Source organism: Osmerus eperlanus, chromosome 3 (genome assembly GCF_963692335.1).
Source record: "Osmerus eperlanus chromosome 3, fOsmEpe2.1, whole genome shotgun sequence".
Lineage (NCBI taxonomy): Eukaryota > Metazoa > Chordata > Actinopteri > Osmeriformes > Osmeridae > Osmerus > Osmerus eperlanus.
Window position 1 is genome coordinate 7,882,894 of NC_085020.1, and position 17,893 is coordinate 7,900,786.

A 17,893-nucleotide genomic window follows, 5' to 3' on the forward strand; every position below is an offset into this window, starting at 1 on the left:
TGGACTTTTTTTGAACTGACCATGCACACACAGCCAACCCCCAGGCAGAGAGGAGCCTGTCCTGGGTGGTGGTTGCCCTGGACAGAGGGTGGACAGCTTGTTCAGTGAAAGCCCAGCTTGTTGGCTGGCCAGCAGGATGGCTGATTGGCTTGGCCGGGGTGACTTGGCCCTCTCCTCATTGTTCCCGGAGCTTGGTATTCCCCTCGCGACATGCTAGGGCCTCTGGAGGATGTGCTTTTAGGATTCCAGGCCCCTCCCACCACCATCCCACACCCACTTCCCCCATCCAACGTAATCTCTCCATCTCCCACTTCTGAATGGAAACACTTATTCACAGAAATAATGTAGGGGTGAAGAGAACGTCTTTTTAAAATTGGCATGGTAGCAGAGTTTCTTTTCTTCGACTTTATTTGTTCTCACTGTAGATTTAATCCACCTTTACTTTTCTCTATGTCATTCTGCCTCTCTGCCTCCCCTCTCTTTCTGCCCCACACTTCTTTCCTTCTCTATCCTTCTGTTTCTGTGTTTGTCTTTCTTTCTCTATCTTTCTTTTTCTATATCGCACCATTGCCCTCTCTATCGTAACCCCCTTTCTCTCTCTCTCTCTCTCTCTCTCTCTCTCTCTCTCTCTCTCTCTCTCTCTCTCTCTCTCTCTCTCTCTCTCTCTCTCTCTCTCTCTCTCTCTCTCTCTCTCTCTCTCTCTCTCTGTCTCTCTCTCTCTCTCTCTGTCCCTTTCTCTGTGCCCCTGCTTGGCTGGCCAGCACCTTTTCACTCTCAGCGTGTGGAATTGTACCGTGCATGTCAAGTGAATCCTTGAAAGAGCGCTTAGATGAGAGGTGCTTTTCAGGTCTCAGTCCCCTCACCTTTTACAGTTTTTCTCGATTGGTTACAAACATTTTCTGAATGCATACCTCATACTCTCAGAACTCTACAAACAAATCAAAAAAACACACACACAATGGGCAAAACCCCTCACTTCTCCTGCAAAATTAAACTTAACATTCAAAACAATGTTATTTAATCTCAAAATTGTATTTTGTTTTCAAATGACAAACACAAACCATCATATGAATAGAAATGTATAAGAACCATTTGAACACTGATGTGCTCAATGTAAAACACTATGATGAATGGAAAACACTTCTTCTTCATTCATCATAGTGAGTTAGGCCTTTTTTTGTTCAGTGTTACATTTACTACAGACAGTACATACATAAGTGTGTTGTAAAATATTTGAGAATATTGTTTTTATACTCAGAATACAGAAATACACGGTAACAAATATATTTTACATATATGTACACAGTGTACATCCCAACCAACACAAAGTTGCACATACAGCGGTTTACATACAAAACAACAGAATAATTTACTGTATAGTGTATACAGTTACATTATTATTATTTTTCTTTGTATTTGCCGTAATGTTATGGCGTTATTTTCTAGGACCATGTTCATGATTTCAGTTTCCTGTTCAGGAGACAGAAGACGTTCCCGACCACCTTGTGTTGGTAATCTTTCAGTTCTGCCAAACTTATAGTAAAATACTGTAAATACTGTGTAGGAATACAAAGTAGGAATACATTTTCCAAATACTTGAAACATACTTTATGTTTACAGTCCTACAGAACAGTCCACAGGCAATACTTTACTACTGTACTCATTGAGTACTGTATTGATATGCAGTAGGCCTACTGCAATTTTGTAGTGAGAGTAGATTTCTTACCTATTCTCATTTCGGAAAGTCCCGATGATGGATGCTACAGTGTACCTGCTCAAATTTGGCTGTACTCTTTGCCCAGCCTCCCTCATTGTTAGACCATGGTTGACCACATGGTCAACCAAAGCGGCTCGGATCTCATCAGAGATTATGGTCCTTGGCCTTCCTCATCCTCGTCCTCCCTGTCCTCCTCCTCTTACTCTCACTCCTCTGCCTCTGTTTCCAATGTTGGCATCCATTGCTCAAAAACAGAAAAGGTCACCTGTTGCCCTTTAATTCTAAAGCTCTGATTGCTAATTGTAAAACTGTGTGACAGGTGTTTGTCCGTGCGATGAGTCAGTGTGCGTATTTGAATGGCAGTGTGTTCTTTGTGAAAACAAAAGATTTTCTTCATGAAAATTGTGCCAAATGCAGAGAATTGTGTGTAGTGTTTTGAAAAAAGTGTGTGTTAGAACTGCAATTTGAGTGTAAAGCAGGAATTGTGCTTGTAGTTTAGCACAATTGGTTCATGGGGTTGGTGCATGAGTTACATGTTGTGGTCATTGTGTCTCAAGTACCAGTATTTGTGTGTAAACAATTGAGAAAAACTGTAAAAGAGACAATGGAGCTGTTTTTCATGTCCAGATGACGGAACTCCCAGGACTGCTCGCCTGCACGTCGCAGTGCACTCAGGTCTCACTGGATGACCGCATCTTACACCAGTCTGCCCTTGACTAACCTCTCTCTCTCTGAGACTAATGTTATGCTAGCCTGCATACATTGCACCTGTTGACAACATGTTCAAAGTGGCCTAGCTGTCTTATCTCTTGTAGTGTGAATGCCGCCTGCGAAGGGAAAGCCAGTGGCCAGGGGGAGTCCTGCCCACCACCCACTCTCTCATCCTGTGCCAGAGTTTGTTTATTTGTATTGGTTGGAAGTCCAAGACCGGCCTGGTGTGTGTCAACACCAGCTGCCACCGCGGCCGCCTCGCAGTACGCTAACGAGAGCAGAGCCAGGACAGATTAGAGGAGACACCTTCCCAACATTTCACTTCCTGAATTGCCCCTCTTGCAAAGCGAGAGCCACAGTCATTCCTACGATATCAACCAACTAATTTCATTTACTTAGTTGAATGAGGTTTTGGAATACTTTAGGGTCCTCTTGTTGTGTTTGGCAAAGACAATATACGTGCATATGCAACAAGTTTGCTCCAAATGATAAGCTTGGATGGGACACTCCTCTATGAAGAGACAGGATGATCCAAACATAGACATCATGTCTTAAACTTGTCAAATGAAATAGATTAGGATTACAGAAAAATATGTGAATAAACTGTTTCAACTTGCCATCCGTCCACATGAGAACAATAAAAAGGCCAACATGATCGTCTGTAATTCCCTCAGGAACATCAATGGCATGGGTGTTGACACATGTTGTGTGTTTTTCGACATACAACCAGGCCCTGCAGCCTGGTAGCGAGAACATGCTCTAACATCCTTATCTGAACGTCTAAGCGCCGAGCTTTAGAGAGTGACTTACGGGAGGTTTTAAAAACACACATTTAAACAATCCGGGGGATCGGCGTAAGCTAGTGAAGGCATTTACATTCCCACCACGGGTTTGAGTAAGCCCCTTTAATGATAATGCACCATACTGTCTGGCCCCACTACCGCTGGTCCTGCCTGCCTGCCTCCCGGACTGATGGAGTCACTCAAACCAGCAGATTAGTCAACTGCACAGGGGCCTTGACCTCCCCTCTAATGTGCCTGTAATGAACATTCAGAACCAGCGGCCACTCCTCCACACCCTACCTCCTCGACTCTTCAGGCTTTATCTCTGGCCCTGCCTTTCACCTCACCCTAAGTACTTGGTGTTGGCATTTGCTATTTTGTTCAGCCTAGGAGAGTTCCAGTTTTCCGAACGTGTATCCAAAAGCAAAGTCAGTCACCCCAGCCGCAGAATGTCTGTCATTCCAGCCGCAGAATGTCAGTCACCCCAGACGCAGAATGTCAGTCACCCCAGACGCAGAATGTCAGTCATTCCAGCTGCAGAATGTCAAGGTAATCTTCAGGTGCTGGAGGGAATGCTCGATGGTTTCGGAGCTGACTTGCTGACATCACTCACTAATACACCCTGCGTTACACAAACACAACCTCTACCCGTAATGCCGTTAATACCTTTCTACAATGCACACTCACACACGTGTACACACACGCACGTGTGCAGGTGCAGCTGGTTTAGGTAACTGGCTGGCTGGCTGGCTGGCTGGCAGGCTGGCAAGCTGACTGGTGGCTGACTTAGAGCTACATGATAGCTGGTTAACCGGGCATCTGACTGGCTAACTGGCTGGACAGCTGACTTACTGACTGTCCTTTTTTGATTGTGTGGTGAAGCCCGAGGCCCACTCTTCCCTGTGTGCGTGAGAGAGAGCATGACTGGGAGTCTGGGAGTCCTCTTAGTGAGTCATGAGGCTTTGAATTCCCCTTCTCTTCTCTGCCTCTCCTTATCTTGGCTTTACCCCAACTTAGCTATTTACAGGCAGACAGCAAAGCATCTGTCTGGTTGTTAACCATTCAATGCTCCACCCCTCCATCCTGCCAGACAGCCGCACAGCCAGAGAACCTGCCCAGAGATACGACGGAGCACCTGCACACTGACTCACGCAGATCTGCACTGGGGCCTGGCTAGCCATAGAATTACGACTGGCTGCCTGTTTGCAGAGAGCACCAGAAAAGATAGGCGTGGTAGTGTATGATGTGTTGTTGTGGTTGGCTGTGTTGCTGTGCTGTGTTTTGACATTGATGTTGTGTCATGCTGTGTTACACGTTGTACCATTGTATTATTGAAGTCAATACGCCAAAGCACATTCGTTCATTAAATAGATTAAATAAATTACCTTCCTAGAAAAAATGTGACTAACCCACATGGCCTGCTCCTCTGTCCAGCCCAAACACAACAGCTTACCTGTCATGACGAGGAATCCCGACATACTTTCCCAAGTACTAGGATCTGGAGAGCCCAGAAGTGTTAGGAAAACGCGTGAGGCATCTGAGTCTGTCGTTCAGAGATCTCCATTACTCATTGATGATAATCCTGCAGGTCCGCTTGCACCAGACAGACACGCCTTGTGGGAGAGGAGAGGATGAGGAGGCGGCTTCTTCTGTATAGTAGGTACGCTAGCTAGCCAGCTCTTGTGCTCCTCTCTGGCCCAATCTAATCAGGGCACAGGCCTCTCAGGCCTTACCTCAACTGATACAAATGTGGTCAAGAGAAGGAAGTGGCTCAGATAATTAAGGAGTCGTTCACGGCAAAAATAACAATGACGTCATACTGGTTGACAGTCACAATATTGTTTTAAGGCAGAATGGAATGTGGATGGGGAATACGGTGGCATTCTTGATAAATCAATCAGGAGAACATTGTGGGAAACGACACTCGTTTTTGTGTTTGTGAGTTTTTGAGGTCACAGTGTATGAAGGTTTACTTGTTTCTATTTGTGTGTGTATGTTTGTGTGTGCGTGTGTGTGTGTGCACAAGCAAAAGCCAGTGCCAAAAGCTCCTCTCTTCTTGAACAGTAACCTATGCTGTGGTTGTTGGCACAGTCACAGGAATGTTCAGAATTCACATGAAAACATCAACAATAAAACTATTTAGAAGACATTAAATCTCACATAATGGCTCTGTATTATAACAGGTACCTTTGTTGTGTTTTCTTGCCTGGTGGTACCAGTCATACTTCTAGTTTGTAATCTAAGATGAAAAGAACATGGAAAAACTCAAGATGGTATCGTGCCCTTTTGCCTCATCCAAGTTGTTAGAAAATCACACACTGTGTGTGGCACAATCGCTTCCCTGATCCAGAGCCAAGACTGTGCAACTTTGTGAAATGAAATTCCTGTTGATCAAAACAAGATCCATAAATGCAGTCCACACCCAAAGGGAAGCCTCTGCTATCTACTAACCATCCGATTCTTGAATTCTCTCTATGATGTCGTTCTCTTCAGTTTTTTAACAATGCTTGCTGAATAAAATGAAATGATGTCGTGGCTACCCACGAAGTTATCCGAGTTCCCAGAAAATAACGGTTGAAAGTAAATGTTCTGATGTCAATGTGGGAGCCAGTCATGTATTGGAATAACAACATTGTTTTGTTTGACCACAACACTGAGGTTGTCTAAACCTGAGGCGGTGACTGAACCAGCTAGCCGGTATATGTGGTGTACAGTATCGGTGTTAGTCAGAGGGCAGGAGAATGGCATTATTCTGTTTCTTTATCATCAGTCAGCAGCTCATCCATTATTTACATCCCGTGCCTCTGGAAGGACCAATAGCACTTTCCCATGAGGTCATAGCCACCGGGGTGTATGGGAGAAGCCACGGTACAGCTCTCCACATCTGCAGCACTGTGTTGACACTGTGGGTTGAAATTATCCTTAGACATGTATGTGTTTGGATAATCACGGCAGAACATTCCAAACGTTCCCTGCCATAAAGGAGACAAGTACGCTGTGAGAAGGAATCGTGAAGGAATGGTCACGCCCCCTCACATGAACTGTGATTATAGTCTCTCTCTCTCTCTCTCTCTCTCTCTCTCTCTCTCTCTCTCTCTCTCTCTCTCTCTCTCTCTCTCTCTCTCTCTCTCTCTCTCTCTCTCTCTCTATGTCACTCTCTCACTGTCCTCTTGCCTGTTTCTCTTCATGTCTTCCCATCACTGGGATCAAATTGCCTGACTCTTCTGTACTGTACCATCACCATCTCTGAATGCCTTTCTTTTTTAGAGGTGCATCAACATGGAACCACATCCCACCCTCTCACCCCAACCTTTTTATCTTACCTGACGCTGCCTCTCTCTGATGGCCTCCTGCTCCTCAACAAAGGATCCTCTTTCCTTTTGAGGGAGTTCTGTTGCATCTTGACTTCACTTCACTTAGTTCCTCCTCCCTGCATATTTGTGTATGTTGTGTTTTAGGTTGGGGATGAAAAGGCCCACAAGGACAGAACAATGGGGCACCTGCCAGAAGAATGAGCCCTCAGACAACAAACAGCTGGGCCAAGGAGTCACACACACACACAGAGGCACACTGATGGCTAGCTTTAAAGTGGTCAGAAATTATCCTCAACCACACCTTACATCCCCCTCACTGGAATTTCCCCTTACACATACACACACACACACACCCACACACACACGTATGCACACACACAAACATACAAATGTGCACACACACACACACACATGCTCCACAAAGGAAAGCTGTATTTGTCTTCTTTGAGTCAACCTTTCACCGGTGAGGTCTGAATCATGACATTCACACATGGTATTTCTTAATCATTGCCATCTATGAGATATCGCACGCACCGTGTCACTTCAATGTAGACAGAAACAACGTTCAGGCGAACAAAACACAGACTGTTTACTCTCGAGTTCTACTTTTAACCGAAACGAGTGCAGAGGACATTACTCACCCAGAATGCCTTTCCCTTTTAAAGGTTGAAAAAATCCCATCATGCCAGGACACTACTGCCGTGGAGCTAAATTTAGCTTGGCCGGTCAACAGGTCCCAGCTAACAACAACAAGATGTCCAGAGCCGTGGCTAACATGGAGCGTATTTAGGAGGCCAGTGGGGGTCGGAGAGGGGGTGAGTGGGTGGAGGGTTGGGGCACCTCTGTCAGGTCTCAGTGTCATAGTGAATGCCCCCCCCCCCCCCCCCGTCTATGTGGCAGATTGGACTATCAGCTCTTTCACGACCATGTCCGCAGATCCAGCAGGGCCTCCAATGCTGAGGTGATCCCTGCCTGGCACTAGCCACTGGCTGATACAAACGAGGGCTTTGTAGCCCCAGAGTGTACCTTAGTGCTCTGGGAGTCAGGAGGTCAAGATGGAGGAAGGAGGGCTAAGGCTAGTGGGGTGAGGGGGTGTAGGCTAGTGACAAGGCTCTGGTTGTTTTTCTGCCAAGCGAACAACCTTCACGTTGTGGAAACACCAATAGTTATGTCAACCCCCACCCCTTCCCCCAAAACACACACACACTTCCACACTCCCACACTCCAGAACAAAAAACAAAAAAAATCTAGTCAGTCGATACACACTGATATCATGCACCTTTTAACCCTAACAGGAGTTTACTTGTAGGCAAACTGACAGTTTGATAGTCTTGAAGCTGAGCACTGTGCAGAGTCTAGGAATGGTAATCACTGTGTTGGGTCTGAGTGTGATGGAAACTGGGAGGGACAATCTTCACAAGCAATAATTATGCATTAGAAGCTCATTGCTGGATTAGTGGCTTGTAAAATTGGAAAATAATTTAGTTAAAGGATTTAATGTACGCATATGATATGCTGGTCACACAGAGTTACCTTTCACCATTACAATGTTTGTGTCCATTATGCCTATTCACCTCTGTGTGTGTTGATGAACTTTCTGTTAATTAGCGAACCCAAGTATGCTTTCAAATTGCAAAGCCCTTTACTCTGCCATAATCTCCCTGTGAGCATGCTTGCAGCTCCTTGGTGCAGGTCGCTCCTGGTTCCTCAGGTCAAAATGTCATTTGGATTTTGAGAGTGAGGTAAACAGGACTGGAATAAGCCCCCTGTCTCAATACAGCTAGGCTAAGTCCTAAGAATAAGATTGCCATGACATCGACCTGCCCTCCAGTAGAAACAAGGAGGCGCTCTCTGTTGTGCAGCTCATAGTTCAGACTATTAAACCCAGGAAATGTTTTGGTAAAAGGTAATGGTTTATTCTGATAAAAGTGAAAATTGATTTGAGAAAACTGATTTTTAGGCCGTCAAATGTTACTGTTGCTAAACCCAAAAACTTTTAACATGCTGGTTTAGCATCTCGTTCCACAAAGGAAAATACTATCTACTCAATCAACAAATGCTTCTCACCCACATAGGCAATGAATAACCATGATTTTATGAGTAATTGCAGTCAAAGCAAATTTGAAGAATGAATCTTATTGTTGTGATAAACCAGTTGACCCAGCTGTCATGACCTTAACCTGCTCCTGCTAATAGAACTGAGAGAGCAGGGGACAATGTTTGTTTAAGTTGATATCCAAGGGTAGGAGAGGTTGTATGCCTGTTTGTGTTTAACACGAGACGTGTGTGTGTGTGTACGTGTGCTGATGTGAGTGCTTGTGAGTGTGTGTGTGTGTGTGCGTGTGCCTGTGTGTGTGTACTACATGGCCTGCAGCGCTGCCTTGCTGTCATTAACATTCCTGCTGTGTAGGCTTAGCTAATAGTGAAGTGGTTGACAAGACAGACCGAGATCTCTCCCCTTCTGCAATGCTGACACTATGTACATACTGTAAGGATGATAAAGCATTGAAAATTGAAACTCTTTAAGACAGTCTAAACAATAGTCAAGGGCTCCCCTCTGTTTTTACTGATCACATTCATTTATCACTGATGCCGAACTTTTTCTCTCTATCCCTGTTATATATATATATATTGTGAACTATGTGTTTTTGCCACTCTTCTATGTCTGGGTGCTGACTCATATAGTTAAGCGTAGTTAAGTATTAGGGTTAAGAGCTGTCCCTCCCTAACATGTTATTTGCCCAACAGGGATATCTCATTCACCTGGAAAATCCTAATGGATGCATTTCGGGCAATTATCCTTGCAGTGTTTTCAGAAACACGTGACTTGTTTTCATTGGTTTGTATGCTAGTGTTTTTATCGTTGCTGGACAGCAGATCTAGCAAAAACACTTTGGCTGTTGGTAGGTGTGCGGGCCCGTTCTGTTTGTTTAGGCTTATTTGCACATACTCATGTCATTTTGGCAACCCTGCAGCTGGCTTGAGAAACAGCAACAGTTGGATAAGACATGCAGGGGAACCTGTGCTGTGATGTAATAGCACCGTGTGGCTGCACGCAGTCCTTGCAGTTACCTTGTTGCCCTACAACACAACACAAACAGTGACAAGGGACCCAACCTGGCATGTGTCTGTATCTGTCTGCATCAGCTGTATCTATGGAAGCCAGGACCTGAGTTGTGATTGTTTGTTAAAGCAGAAACTTTTCTAACATGATGAAAGCCAGAAAAACACTTGAGATGACAACAGAATTCAGAGAAAGAATTTATTTTAAAGTTACAAAATATTTAAGAAAACATCTTTTATTGACATAAACTGTACATATGACAATTTATTTGACTAAATGATTCTGAAACAGGAACTAAAAATAACTTTTATTAAATAGAAAACTGAAAAAATAGAATTAAAGATGAAAAATGAAGTGTTCCACATGTTTATTGTACAAAATAGAGAAAGACAATAGAGCTAAGAAATGGAATCATATTGTACCCTGATACAGTGATTAGGCCTCTTGAAAATGATCGACAGAATTGTACACAATAACGTGATGGCCTGGCCATCTAATTATAATAGCTAAGATCTTGGCCTCTTTGGTTCCATTATTAGGTAAAATACATTTTAAACAAAGTTCAATTTATTTCTATAAAAATAACTTTTCAATGGCAGTTTTGTTTAACTAATCCCGCAACTTTTCAGTGCAAACATCATAACAATCATTCGCTTTGGAAAGGAAGCGAAAGATCACATTTCAAGTATTGATAAGAGTTAAAGACTAGAGAGGAGGGCGTTCAGTCGGGTAGAGAATGGATATGGGTTACTATACATTGCATAGCTCACATGGCACTTATCATTATGACAGGACACTCAGTACCCTTTTGAAGGCATTTCAATATGCAAGTGCTATTAGAGGGTGCATTTTGTAGTTTCTGCAAGTGCTGCACTGCACCTTGGCCCACCGGGGCCGTTTGAGAGGATTTCCATCCGTGTCCGCTGTGACAGAACAAACAGAGGCTGTGGCTATGTTCTCTGTATGTGTTCTAAGGATGTAGCACACGAGTGTGTTGTCCACAAAGGTCCATCTTCTCACCTGGTCAGAGAACAGGGCCCTGCAGCACTCAGACAGGCAGGAAGTGACAACGAGGCCCAGTCTTCGTCGAAAAACAACAATCGCAATGTTGTGTTTGTTGCTGGTCAGGGTAATTCCGCAAGGCATTAAGCCCTGCCAAAAACGAATTCCGCTGGACTGGCCAGCATCTTTACAGAGCATATGGAAGTGCTAGTGTTCTGAATTGTATACGCTGATGAATTACCAGTGCTTTTTTGAAAGTCCTGGTTGTGCCAAAGTACTGAGGAGCGGAAAGGGTAGAGATGACAGAGGCATCAGCTGATCCTGTCAGTTTCCTTAAGCGCTTTCCATCTTCACTAGAGGAGAGGAAGTGCCATTATTTTTTGACTAGAAATGGCAAACTAGAAAAATATCATTTGGTGATAACCATTCCCTTCTCATCCCGTTTCTCAGCGTTTAAAGTTCTTAAAAAGGAACGGACAAAAAACTGACAGAGCAGCCGAAGCCGTGCCGCCAGATAAATAGAACAACAATACATGGATACATGTGTTCGTACCTGTGTGTGTGTGTGTGTGTGCTTCCATAAACTATAGATATACTGTATATGTGAATGGTACAAAATGTCTTTTTTGCACAACCGTTTGACCGTCGTTTTGACAGCAGAGTTCCCACGCGGCTCAGGCGCAGCCGCACTCCTCGACGATCATGTTGGGCACGTCGCGCTTCACGATGTTGTACTCGTCGTCGAAGTAGAGCATGGACATGGTGCTGAGCTTGGTGGGAATGCAGCATGAGTTGACAGAACCTGGGCTCATGCCTCTCATACGGTACTGGTTGACCACCGCCGTGTGGAAGGAGGACGCCGACCCCGGGACGCCCGCCATGTAGGCCGGGCAACTGCCCTCGCAGTAGTTACCGTAGTAACCGGCAGGGGCTATGATCCAGTCGTTCCAGCCGATGAGGCGGAAGTCTATGTAGAACTGCTGCCGGCAGCACAGGCCCCCGCTGGTTCCGTCGCACTCGAGCCCCCGCTTACGGATGCGGTGCTTCCCTTCCACCTGCCGCGCCCGCACCACCAGGAAAGGCCTGTGGGACGGGTCGCCGGCGTCCACCAGCACCGGCACCACGGACATGGCCTCGCAGCCCTCACATCGCACCTCCAGGTCCTGCCGCCGACCGCCCTTCCCAAACAGCGCCCTCACTGCCTCTGACAGAGGGAAGGTGTGCCAACCACTGCGCTTCAGGTCCACCCGCTTCTCCACCAGGGTCCAGCGCCCTCCTCCGCCTGGTCCCTGGCCCACAGTCCCTGCCTCCTGGTAGTGGACCTTCACTGTTACCTTCCTCCTAGGACCCTTTTCTGGGCCGGCCGGAAGCACCCGGAAGAAGAGCCACAGGCTGGCTTGGGACACATACAGGTTCTGGCTCCCCTCGTTGGAGATCAGGAAGTAGAAGCTTGACTTTGATGATGCAATATCATCTGTTGGAAACAGGGACAGAGAGATGCGTTTTAATAAGTGACTTATCATTGAAGTCATGTGTTTTATGCAAACATTCACAGGACATCATCTTTTGGGCGGCCTTTCAAGTGTTTCAACTTTCCCGATGTGTTTGCACGCACACTTCACGGATATCTGAAGTTGGAAGCAGCTTTGTCCTTTAAAAAGCGGTTTCTCTTTTCCATCCACAGTGTCACATGACCCCTGAAGGGCCCCTCTGATAGGTTAGCTTTGATGGGCCAGTTCTGGGAGCAGGCCCAGTTGGCCTGAGGTCTGAGTTTAAAGCAGCAGGATTGGGGTGGAGGGGGGGGGGTCTGTGGGGTGGGGAGGGTGTACACGACCAGGGCCCCGGGGGGTTCATTGAGTTTGCTTGTGAACACCCTGGGCTCCTGGAGCCGTGGAGAGTGACAGCATAAAGCCTCCTGTGAGGTATTAGGGGACAGCCGTGGCACAGGCTGGCATTGAGCGCGTGGCCCTCCACGAAAAGCATGAGGAGGAAAAATAAAAAAGTCAATTTACATGACACTAGCCCACTTTCTAAACAAGCACAACAAAGAGATTCTAAAAGCCTAAGGCGTGATGTGCTCTCTAAGCTGCATCTTTTTTTAGTCTGATGTCTTCCAAATTACTCAGAGAACTTAATAGGGTCTGCGGGAGAAAGACTTAGTCCAATCTGCCTGTTGGAATGGGCTAAATTACTTTGTTTGCAAACTGATTAGTGTGTGTCAGTGTCAACAGCTTGCCACCAAGGATGGCTCTCTTAAAGTGACCCCATGCCTCGTTCTCATGTAACAGAGTCCCTGCACATGCATGCACACACACACACGCGCGCGCACACACACACACAAAAGCCTGTACAGACTAGTTAGGATTTCTTGTATTCTGACTACAGTATGAGCTGGGAGTCAAAGTACCACACATTCACACACATGCACTCAATCGCATGCACACACATGTACACACACACATGCACACACATGTGCACACACACATGCACACGCACACACACTACAAACACACAACCAGCCCTGGGGAACTAAATACCTTAAGAATCACCAATTTAACCATACCCTCAGGGGGCAATAGAGGTGTGTAGAAAAGTTGTGTAGGTTTTTTTTCTTGAAATCCATCTGAAGTGTGCAGATACAAAAGCATTGATTGAATAACAGTTTGCGCCTGATTTAAAGTAACTGCTGTCATGGCCCTGAGGCATGAGCACCTAGCCTTGCCTCATTTACCTCCATGCCTGCTTGCTTGCCTCAACAGCTCCCTTTTAACAACAGGGATCATGAGCCAGTGCGTCTCTACCTGTGTGTCCTGGCTGACAAATGTGTGCACCAATTAGGTGCAGGTTAGACATGGTGGTCTGATTGTCCAAAGACAGAGTGGCTTGGACTACTATTATAAAAGCACTGAACGCAGCTTCTTGTCAATCTGCAGGCTTGCTGGGGCTGTGGGGTACTGGTTTATGTGAAGCTCTTTCTCAATAGATCATCAATCAAAGACTGTAAGGGAATGAAATATGACCCCAGTTAAAGAAAGGGGCGTGGAGGGAGCTGTGGGGGGGGGCGGGGCAGGGCAGGGCAGAGCAAGGTAGGACAGGGCTGAATTCTGAAGTGGAATAAAGGTAGATTGATTGATAGCGATAGCATTTGTATTTGCATTGCTTTGCATGTACGTAGCATTTGTAGCCCATGCCACCCAGCCAACATGCAAACACCTTCTTTACACTCTATGTTTTAGACAAATTGCTGTCTGTTTACTATAGCAGCTGAGGTGTGTGCCAGGGTGAAAGAGCTCTTATGTTGAAGGGCTCTGGGGGCCGACCAGGTTAACACCTGGGTCGGCTCGTAGATGGACACAGATGGGGAGATAGGCAGGTAGAGACGTGAGTACCGTAGACAGAGAGAAAGAGAGACAGAGAGAAAAGAAGATATATATATAGACAGACAGATTCAGAAGAATATTCAGACTGACAGAAAGACAAGTCAGCAGATAGGATGGTTGAGGATCATTTCTCCCTATCACCGTGGCCCGACAAAATGCTGCAGCGAGTTGAAAAAAATAAAAAAAATAGCGAGGAGCTGCTACTCTGACTCCAGTTTAGCGCTGAGCTGAGGAGTCAGACAGGCTTCCCTCAGGCTGGGGGTTCAACAATCAACGCGCCAGGAAATCAAGACAGGGAGCAGGAATGTGCATGTGTGTGACAGTGTGGCAGGGTGAGTTGGACTTCTCGGCGAATCAGCTGCTTTGTTGGTGGAGGACTTGAGTTTGCTGTTGTGCTTCGAAAGATTGAAGGATTCCAAGTGTTTTTATTAAAGGCTTTATAAAACATGCATACGGCATTGGACCGCAAGGGCAAACTAAGAAGAGGCTGAAATCCACACTGGGATTTAATGTGGAAAGTGTCTGGAGTGGATCCAAACAGGGCATGAGTGACAGCTCTTCATGAAAGCATGTGTCCTGAAGTCAACCCTGCGGCCGCCATGAGGACAGGGCCACTCTTAATGACATCCAATAATGAAGTCTTAATTCCGTGTCTTGGACCAGTCACCGGGAGTTCAGTGGGTACGAACGGCTATACCGACAATCGAGATGCACACATTCACCCCCCTCTGCTCCCCCTGTACTCTGCTCCGCTCCCGTGGTTACGGGACACCGAATCCCTCGCTGAGGGCCCAGGGGACTGTGTCAGTGGAGACGGGAGATTGGCAGAGTTCCTCACCTGTGCCTTGGCAACCCACTCTCTCCTGATTTTTTCCATTCTCTCTCTCTCTCTCTTTATCTATGTGCCTGCTTTCAGAGATATGAGCTGAAGCTGCCTCTTACGTGATAAAAACTATACTCACCCCCCCCCCCCCCCCAACACACACCCACCCACCCACACCCCACGCTCACACACAGAAGCTGGGCCTGACACTCCAGAAACATCATGTAACATCTACAAACACCCGGCTCCCTCTCTGCAGGAAAGGAGAGTGCTTTGAGGAAGCCTTGTCCCTGCACCGTGCCCCGGCTGGCAGCCTTCGCTCTGGGGGTGAGAACCAGCTGGCCAGGAGGCAGAGGGGGTCTAGAGAGCAGGGACCCAAGCCAGCTCCATGGTACAATGCTGCACAAAGGCTCAAAGGTGTTGTGAATAATGGAGAAAAAACGCTAAGGGGCCTGGTGAACCTTTATATGACAAAAGCATTCTTTAGAAAACTGCAATATGGGCACAGACCCCCCCCCCCCCCCATCCGGACACACAACAACTCAAATGGCTCATGCATTATTCTGAGAAATATCTTTAGGTCTTGTTGGCTGTTTTTGTTCTTAATGTTGACATATTGGGTTTAGGACGGACTCTCAGCGCTCGCTCAATAATTGCCTTACTTTTGTTCCCCTGTCATGAGTGCGCTCAGATCATTCCTATTGGAAGGCAGAGCTAAGTACCCATCCCAGCTAATTGTACCTTGCAACGTACTGTGGAAACATTGGATGAGAGGGCCTATTTGATCTCATCCAACTTTTTTCCTTAATTGTATGCTTTCTCTGTTAAACGGGCCAAATATGTAGTTCTGACCATATAACCAGACAATTGTTGGATTAAAGCCCAGTTTATATATTTTAGGAATGTGCGTGTGTATGTGTATGTATGTGTGTGAGTGTGTGTATGTTTTGCCATGCATGGGTGCATTTGAGTGTATTTGTTTGAAAAGAAGGTGGGGGATGGAGAGAAGTTTCTCTCTGATTTCCAAGATTTAGCTATTAAACAACACATTAACCTAATCTTAGAGATTCTATAAAGGATCTGTTGAGAGATTTGAGACCCTTAAATTCATGTTTAGAAATGGTTTCAGACCTCCAAACAACATAGTGGGTTTTTAGTTTTCTTATATCAACTGCAGTTCTTTAATTGAGCTGTTAACCTAACTGCAATAACCTCAATACACTACTAATACAACTCAGAAACGCCATGATTTCAAAATTAGATTAATATTAATGCAAATTGAAGTTTACTTATCACGCAAACTTTCGCTTATCAAGCAGGACATAATCTTAAATCATGCTGCATGCACACAAGTCAACTTCTGATAGAAAACGGATGTAATCAGAGAATGAATGAGAGATGGTGGGTAGTATTACCTGCTTCTGCAAAACTGATGATCTCCGAGGTCTCCTCTTGCACTTCGTTATTGTAGGCAGCTTGACCATCAAGGTTCGGGATCTCAACCCTTCCATCCTCGCGTAATTTACCCGCGTGCAGCCTCCGCAACGCTGTTACCATCGCAGCCTTTGGGATGGGATGAGTGATGTTGGGTCTTTCCCTCATTTGTAACCTGTTCAAGATGTGCCTTTTCACGGCTTCTAGAAAGTCTATGTCCACTCGTCCCGACTGGTCCGTCTGTCCCAAGCCACACGATGCGCACGACTCCTGGGACACTGTTTGAGTCTCTGTCCCAGTCGCCAAGATACAGCGGACGGAAAGTATGCAAGCCACTAAACAAGGCAAAGTAAAATTATAACTTATCATTTTCTTTCTTAGAGAAGCAAGCACCAAAGCGCTCTAAATATAATAGTGTTGTTGAATTGATTTTCTCGAAAAGTCTGTACGATACAAGTTTTAAAGCTTATTTAACATCCCTTTAAACGTCCAGTTCTGTCCCGCAAAGCCCACTTCAACCCACGTAGTTTGTGAGACTGGGTTCGTCCAGCAAGGAATACAAAGGGAATGCAAACAAATATTGATGAACACGAAAGATATCCAATTAGTCCAAAATATAACAGCGTTACCATGAGAATAGGTCTAATTCATACATCCAGTCCTTATCTATCTTCTTAACTTGTTATCCAGCCATACATTGGTCATTTTGTCCCAAAATGAAGTTCACCTCTTGACTGAAGCACAATTCCAGAGGTGCTGATAGTTTGCTGCCGAACTTGAAACTGTGGCTCTGCAGTAGCGGAGAGGTAACTGGAGAAGACTCTGTCATGCCATGTAGATGGATTAAAACAATTAATGCTTTATAAACCATTTAAAAGTCACCAAGACATTGAGTAAATTAGACTCTTACTTTATACCCACTGACTAGAAACTACAATGTGAAAATATGTATTGCTTCTCTTCAATTAAATCTCTTTTTATTTATAACTTGCGGAATCCTGTTCTTATTGCAATCCGATGAATACATCAGCGTTTGATCCCTCCAGCCTTGAAAAGCGACAGAGTAGTTTCTTCGATGTGCTTGTTCATGGACAGCGCTGTGCGTTCTAAAGATGCTGTAATCTTAAAACCCTATTCTCCTTCGCAATCACGACACGGCACCGCACACCGAAAGTTTTTATACAGGAGTTGAAACCACGTGGAGAATTCCACCAACTGGACGCAAGGGATTATACCTCTATACCATCATAAAACAACGCTTGAAGAAATAGTAATTTGCTTACTACACAACAATCACATTTAGCCTACCGGAAAACGATTTTTAGACTGAATGCCTTTGACAGCTGTCCCGATCTTTAATAAGTGCGACTGACTGATTTGAATTTAGTCGAAAAAATGACGTAGCCTAATACAGCCTATATGTAGGCTACCCTTTGAGTTTTTTCTTAATTCTGTGTTTGTTGATTTCATACACAATTTGCAGTTGCTGACAAACTCTCTCAAATACATATTAACACACACACATACACACCTGAAATGTGTTTACATCTTTAGTGATTTAATCCATTTCTGAGGCCTGAAAGTTATTTGCTCGAGGAGGTACACAGGTTCGTAGTCCGTTCAGTAGCCTACATGACTGGCTGCGTTCATCCATGGGAAAAGAGAA

General features: G+C 45.4%; 1 protein-coding gene across 1 annotated transcript; it reads right to left on the reverse strand.

Moving 5' to 3' along the window:
• Positions 1 to 9,772: 9,772 nt before the first annotated feature.
• On the reverse strand, positions 9,773 to 17,364 carry LOC134017410 (inhibin beta B chain-like). The gene is made up of 3 exons (XM_062456968.1): positions 16,955 to 17,364; positions 16,209 to 16,763; positions 9,773 to 12,064 (listed from the first exon to the last, which is right to left on the reverse strand). Exons 2-3 carry the CDS (start codon positions 16,594 to 16,596, stop codon positions 11,265 to 11,267), a joined length of 1,188 nt encoding a protein of 395 aa, XP_062312952.1. The 5' UTR covers positions 16,597 to 16,763; positions 16,955 to 17,364; the 3' UTR covers positions 9,773 to 11,264.
• Between the last annotated feature and the right edge of the window lie 529 nt (positions 17,365 to 17,893).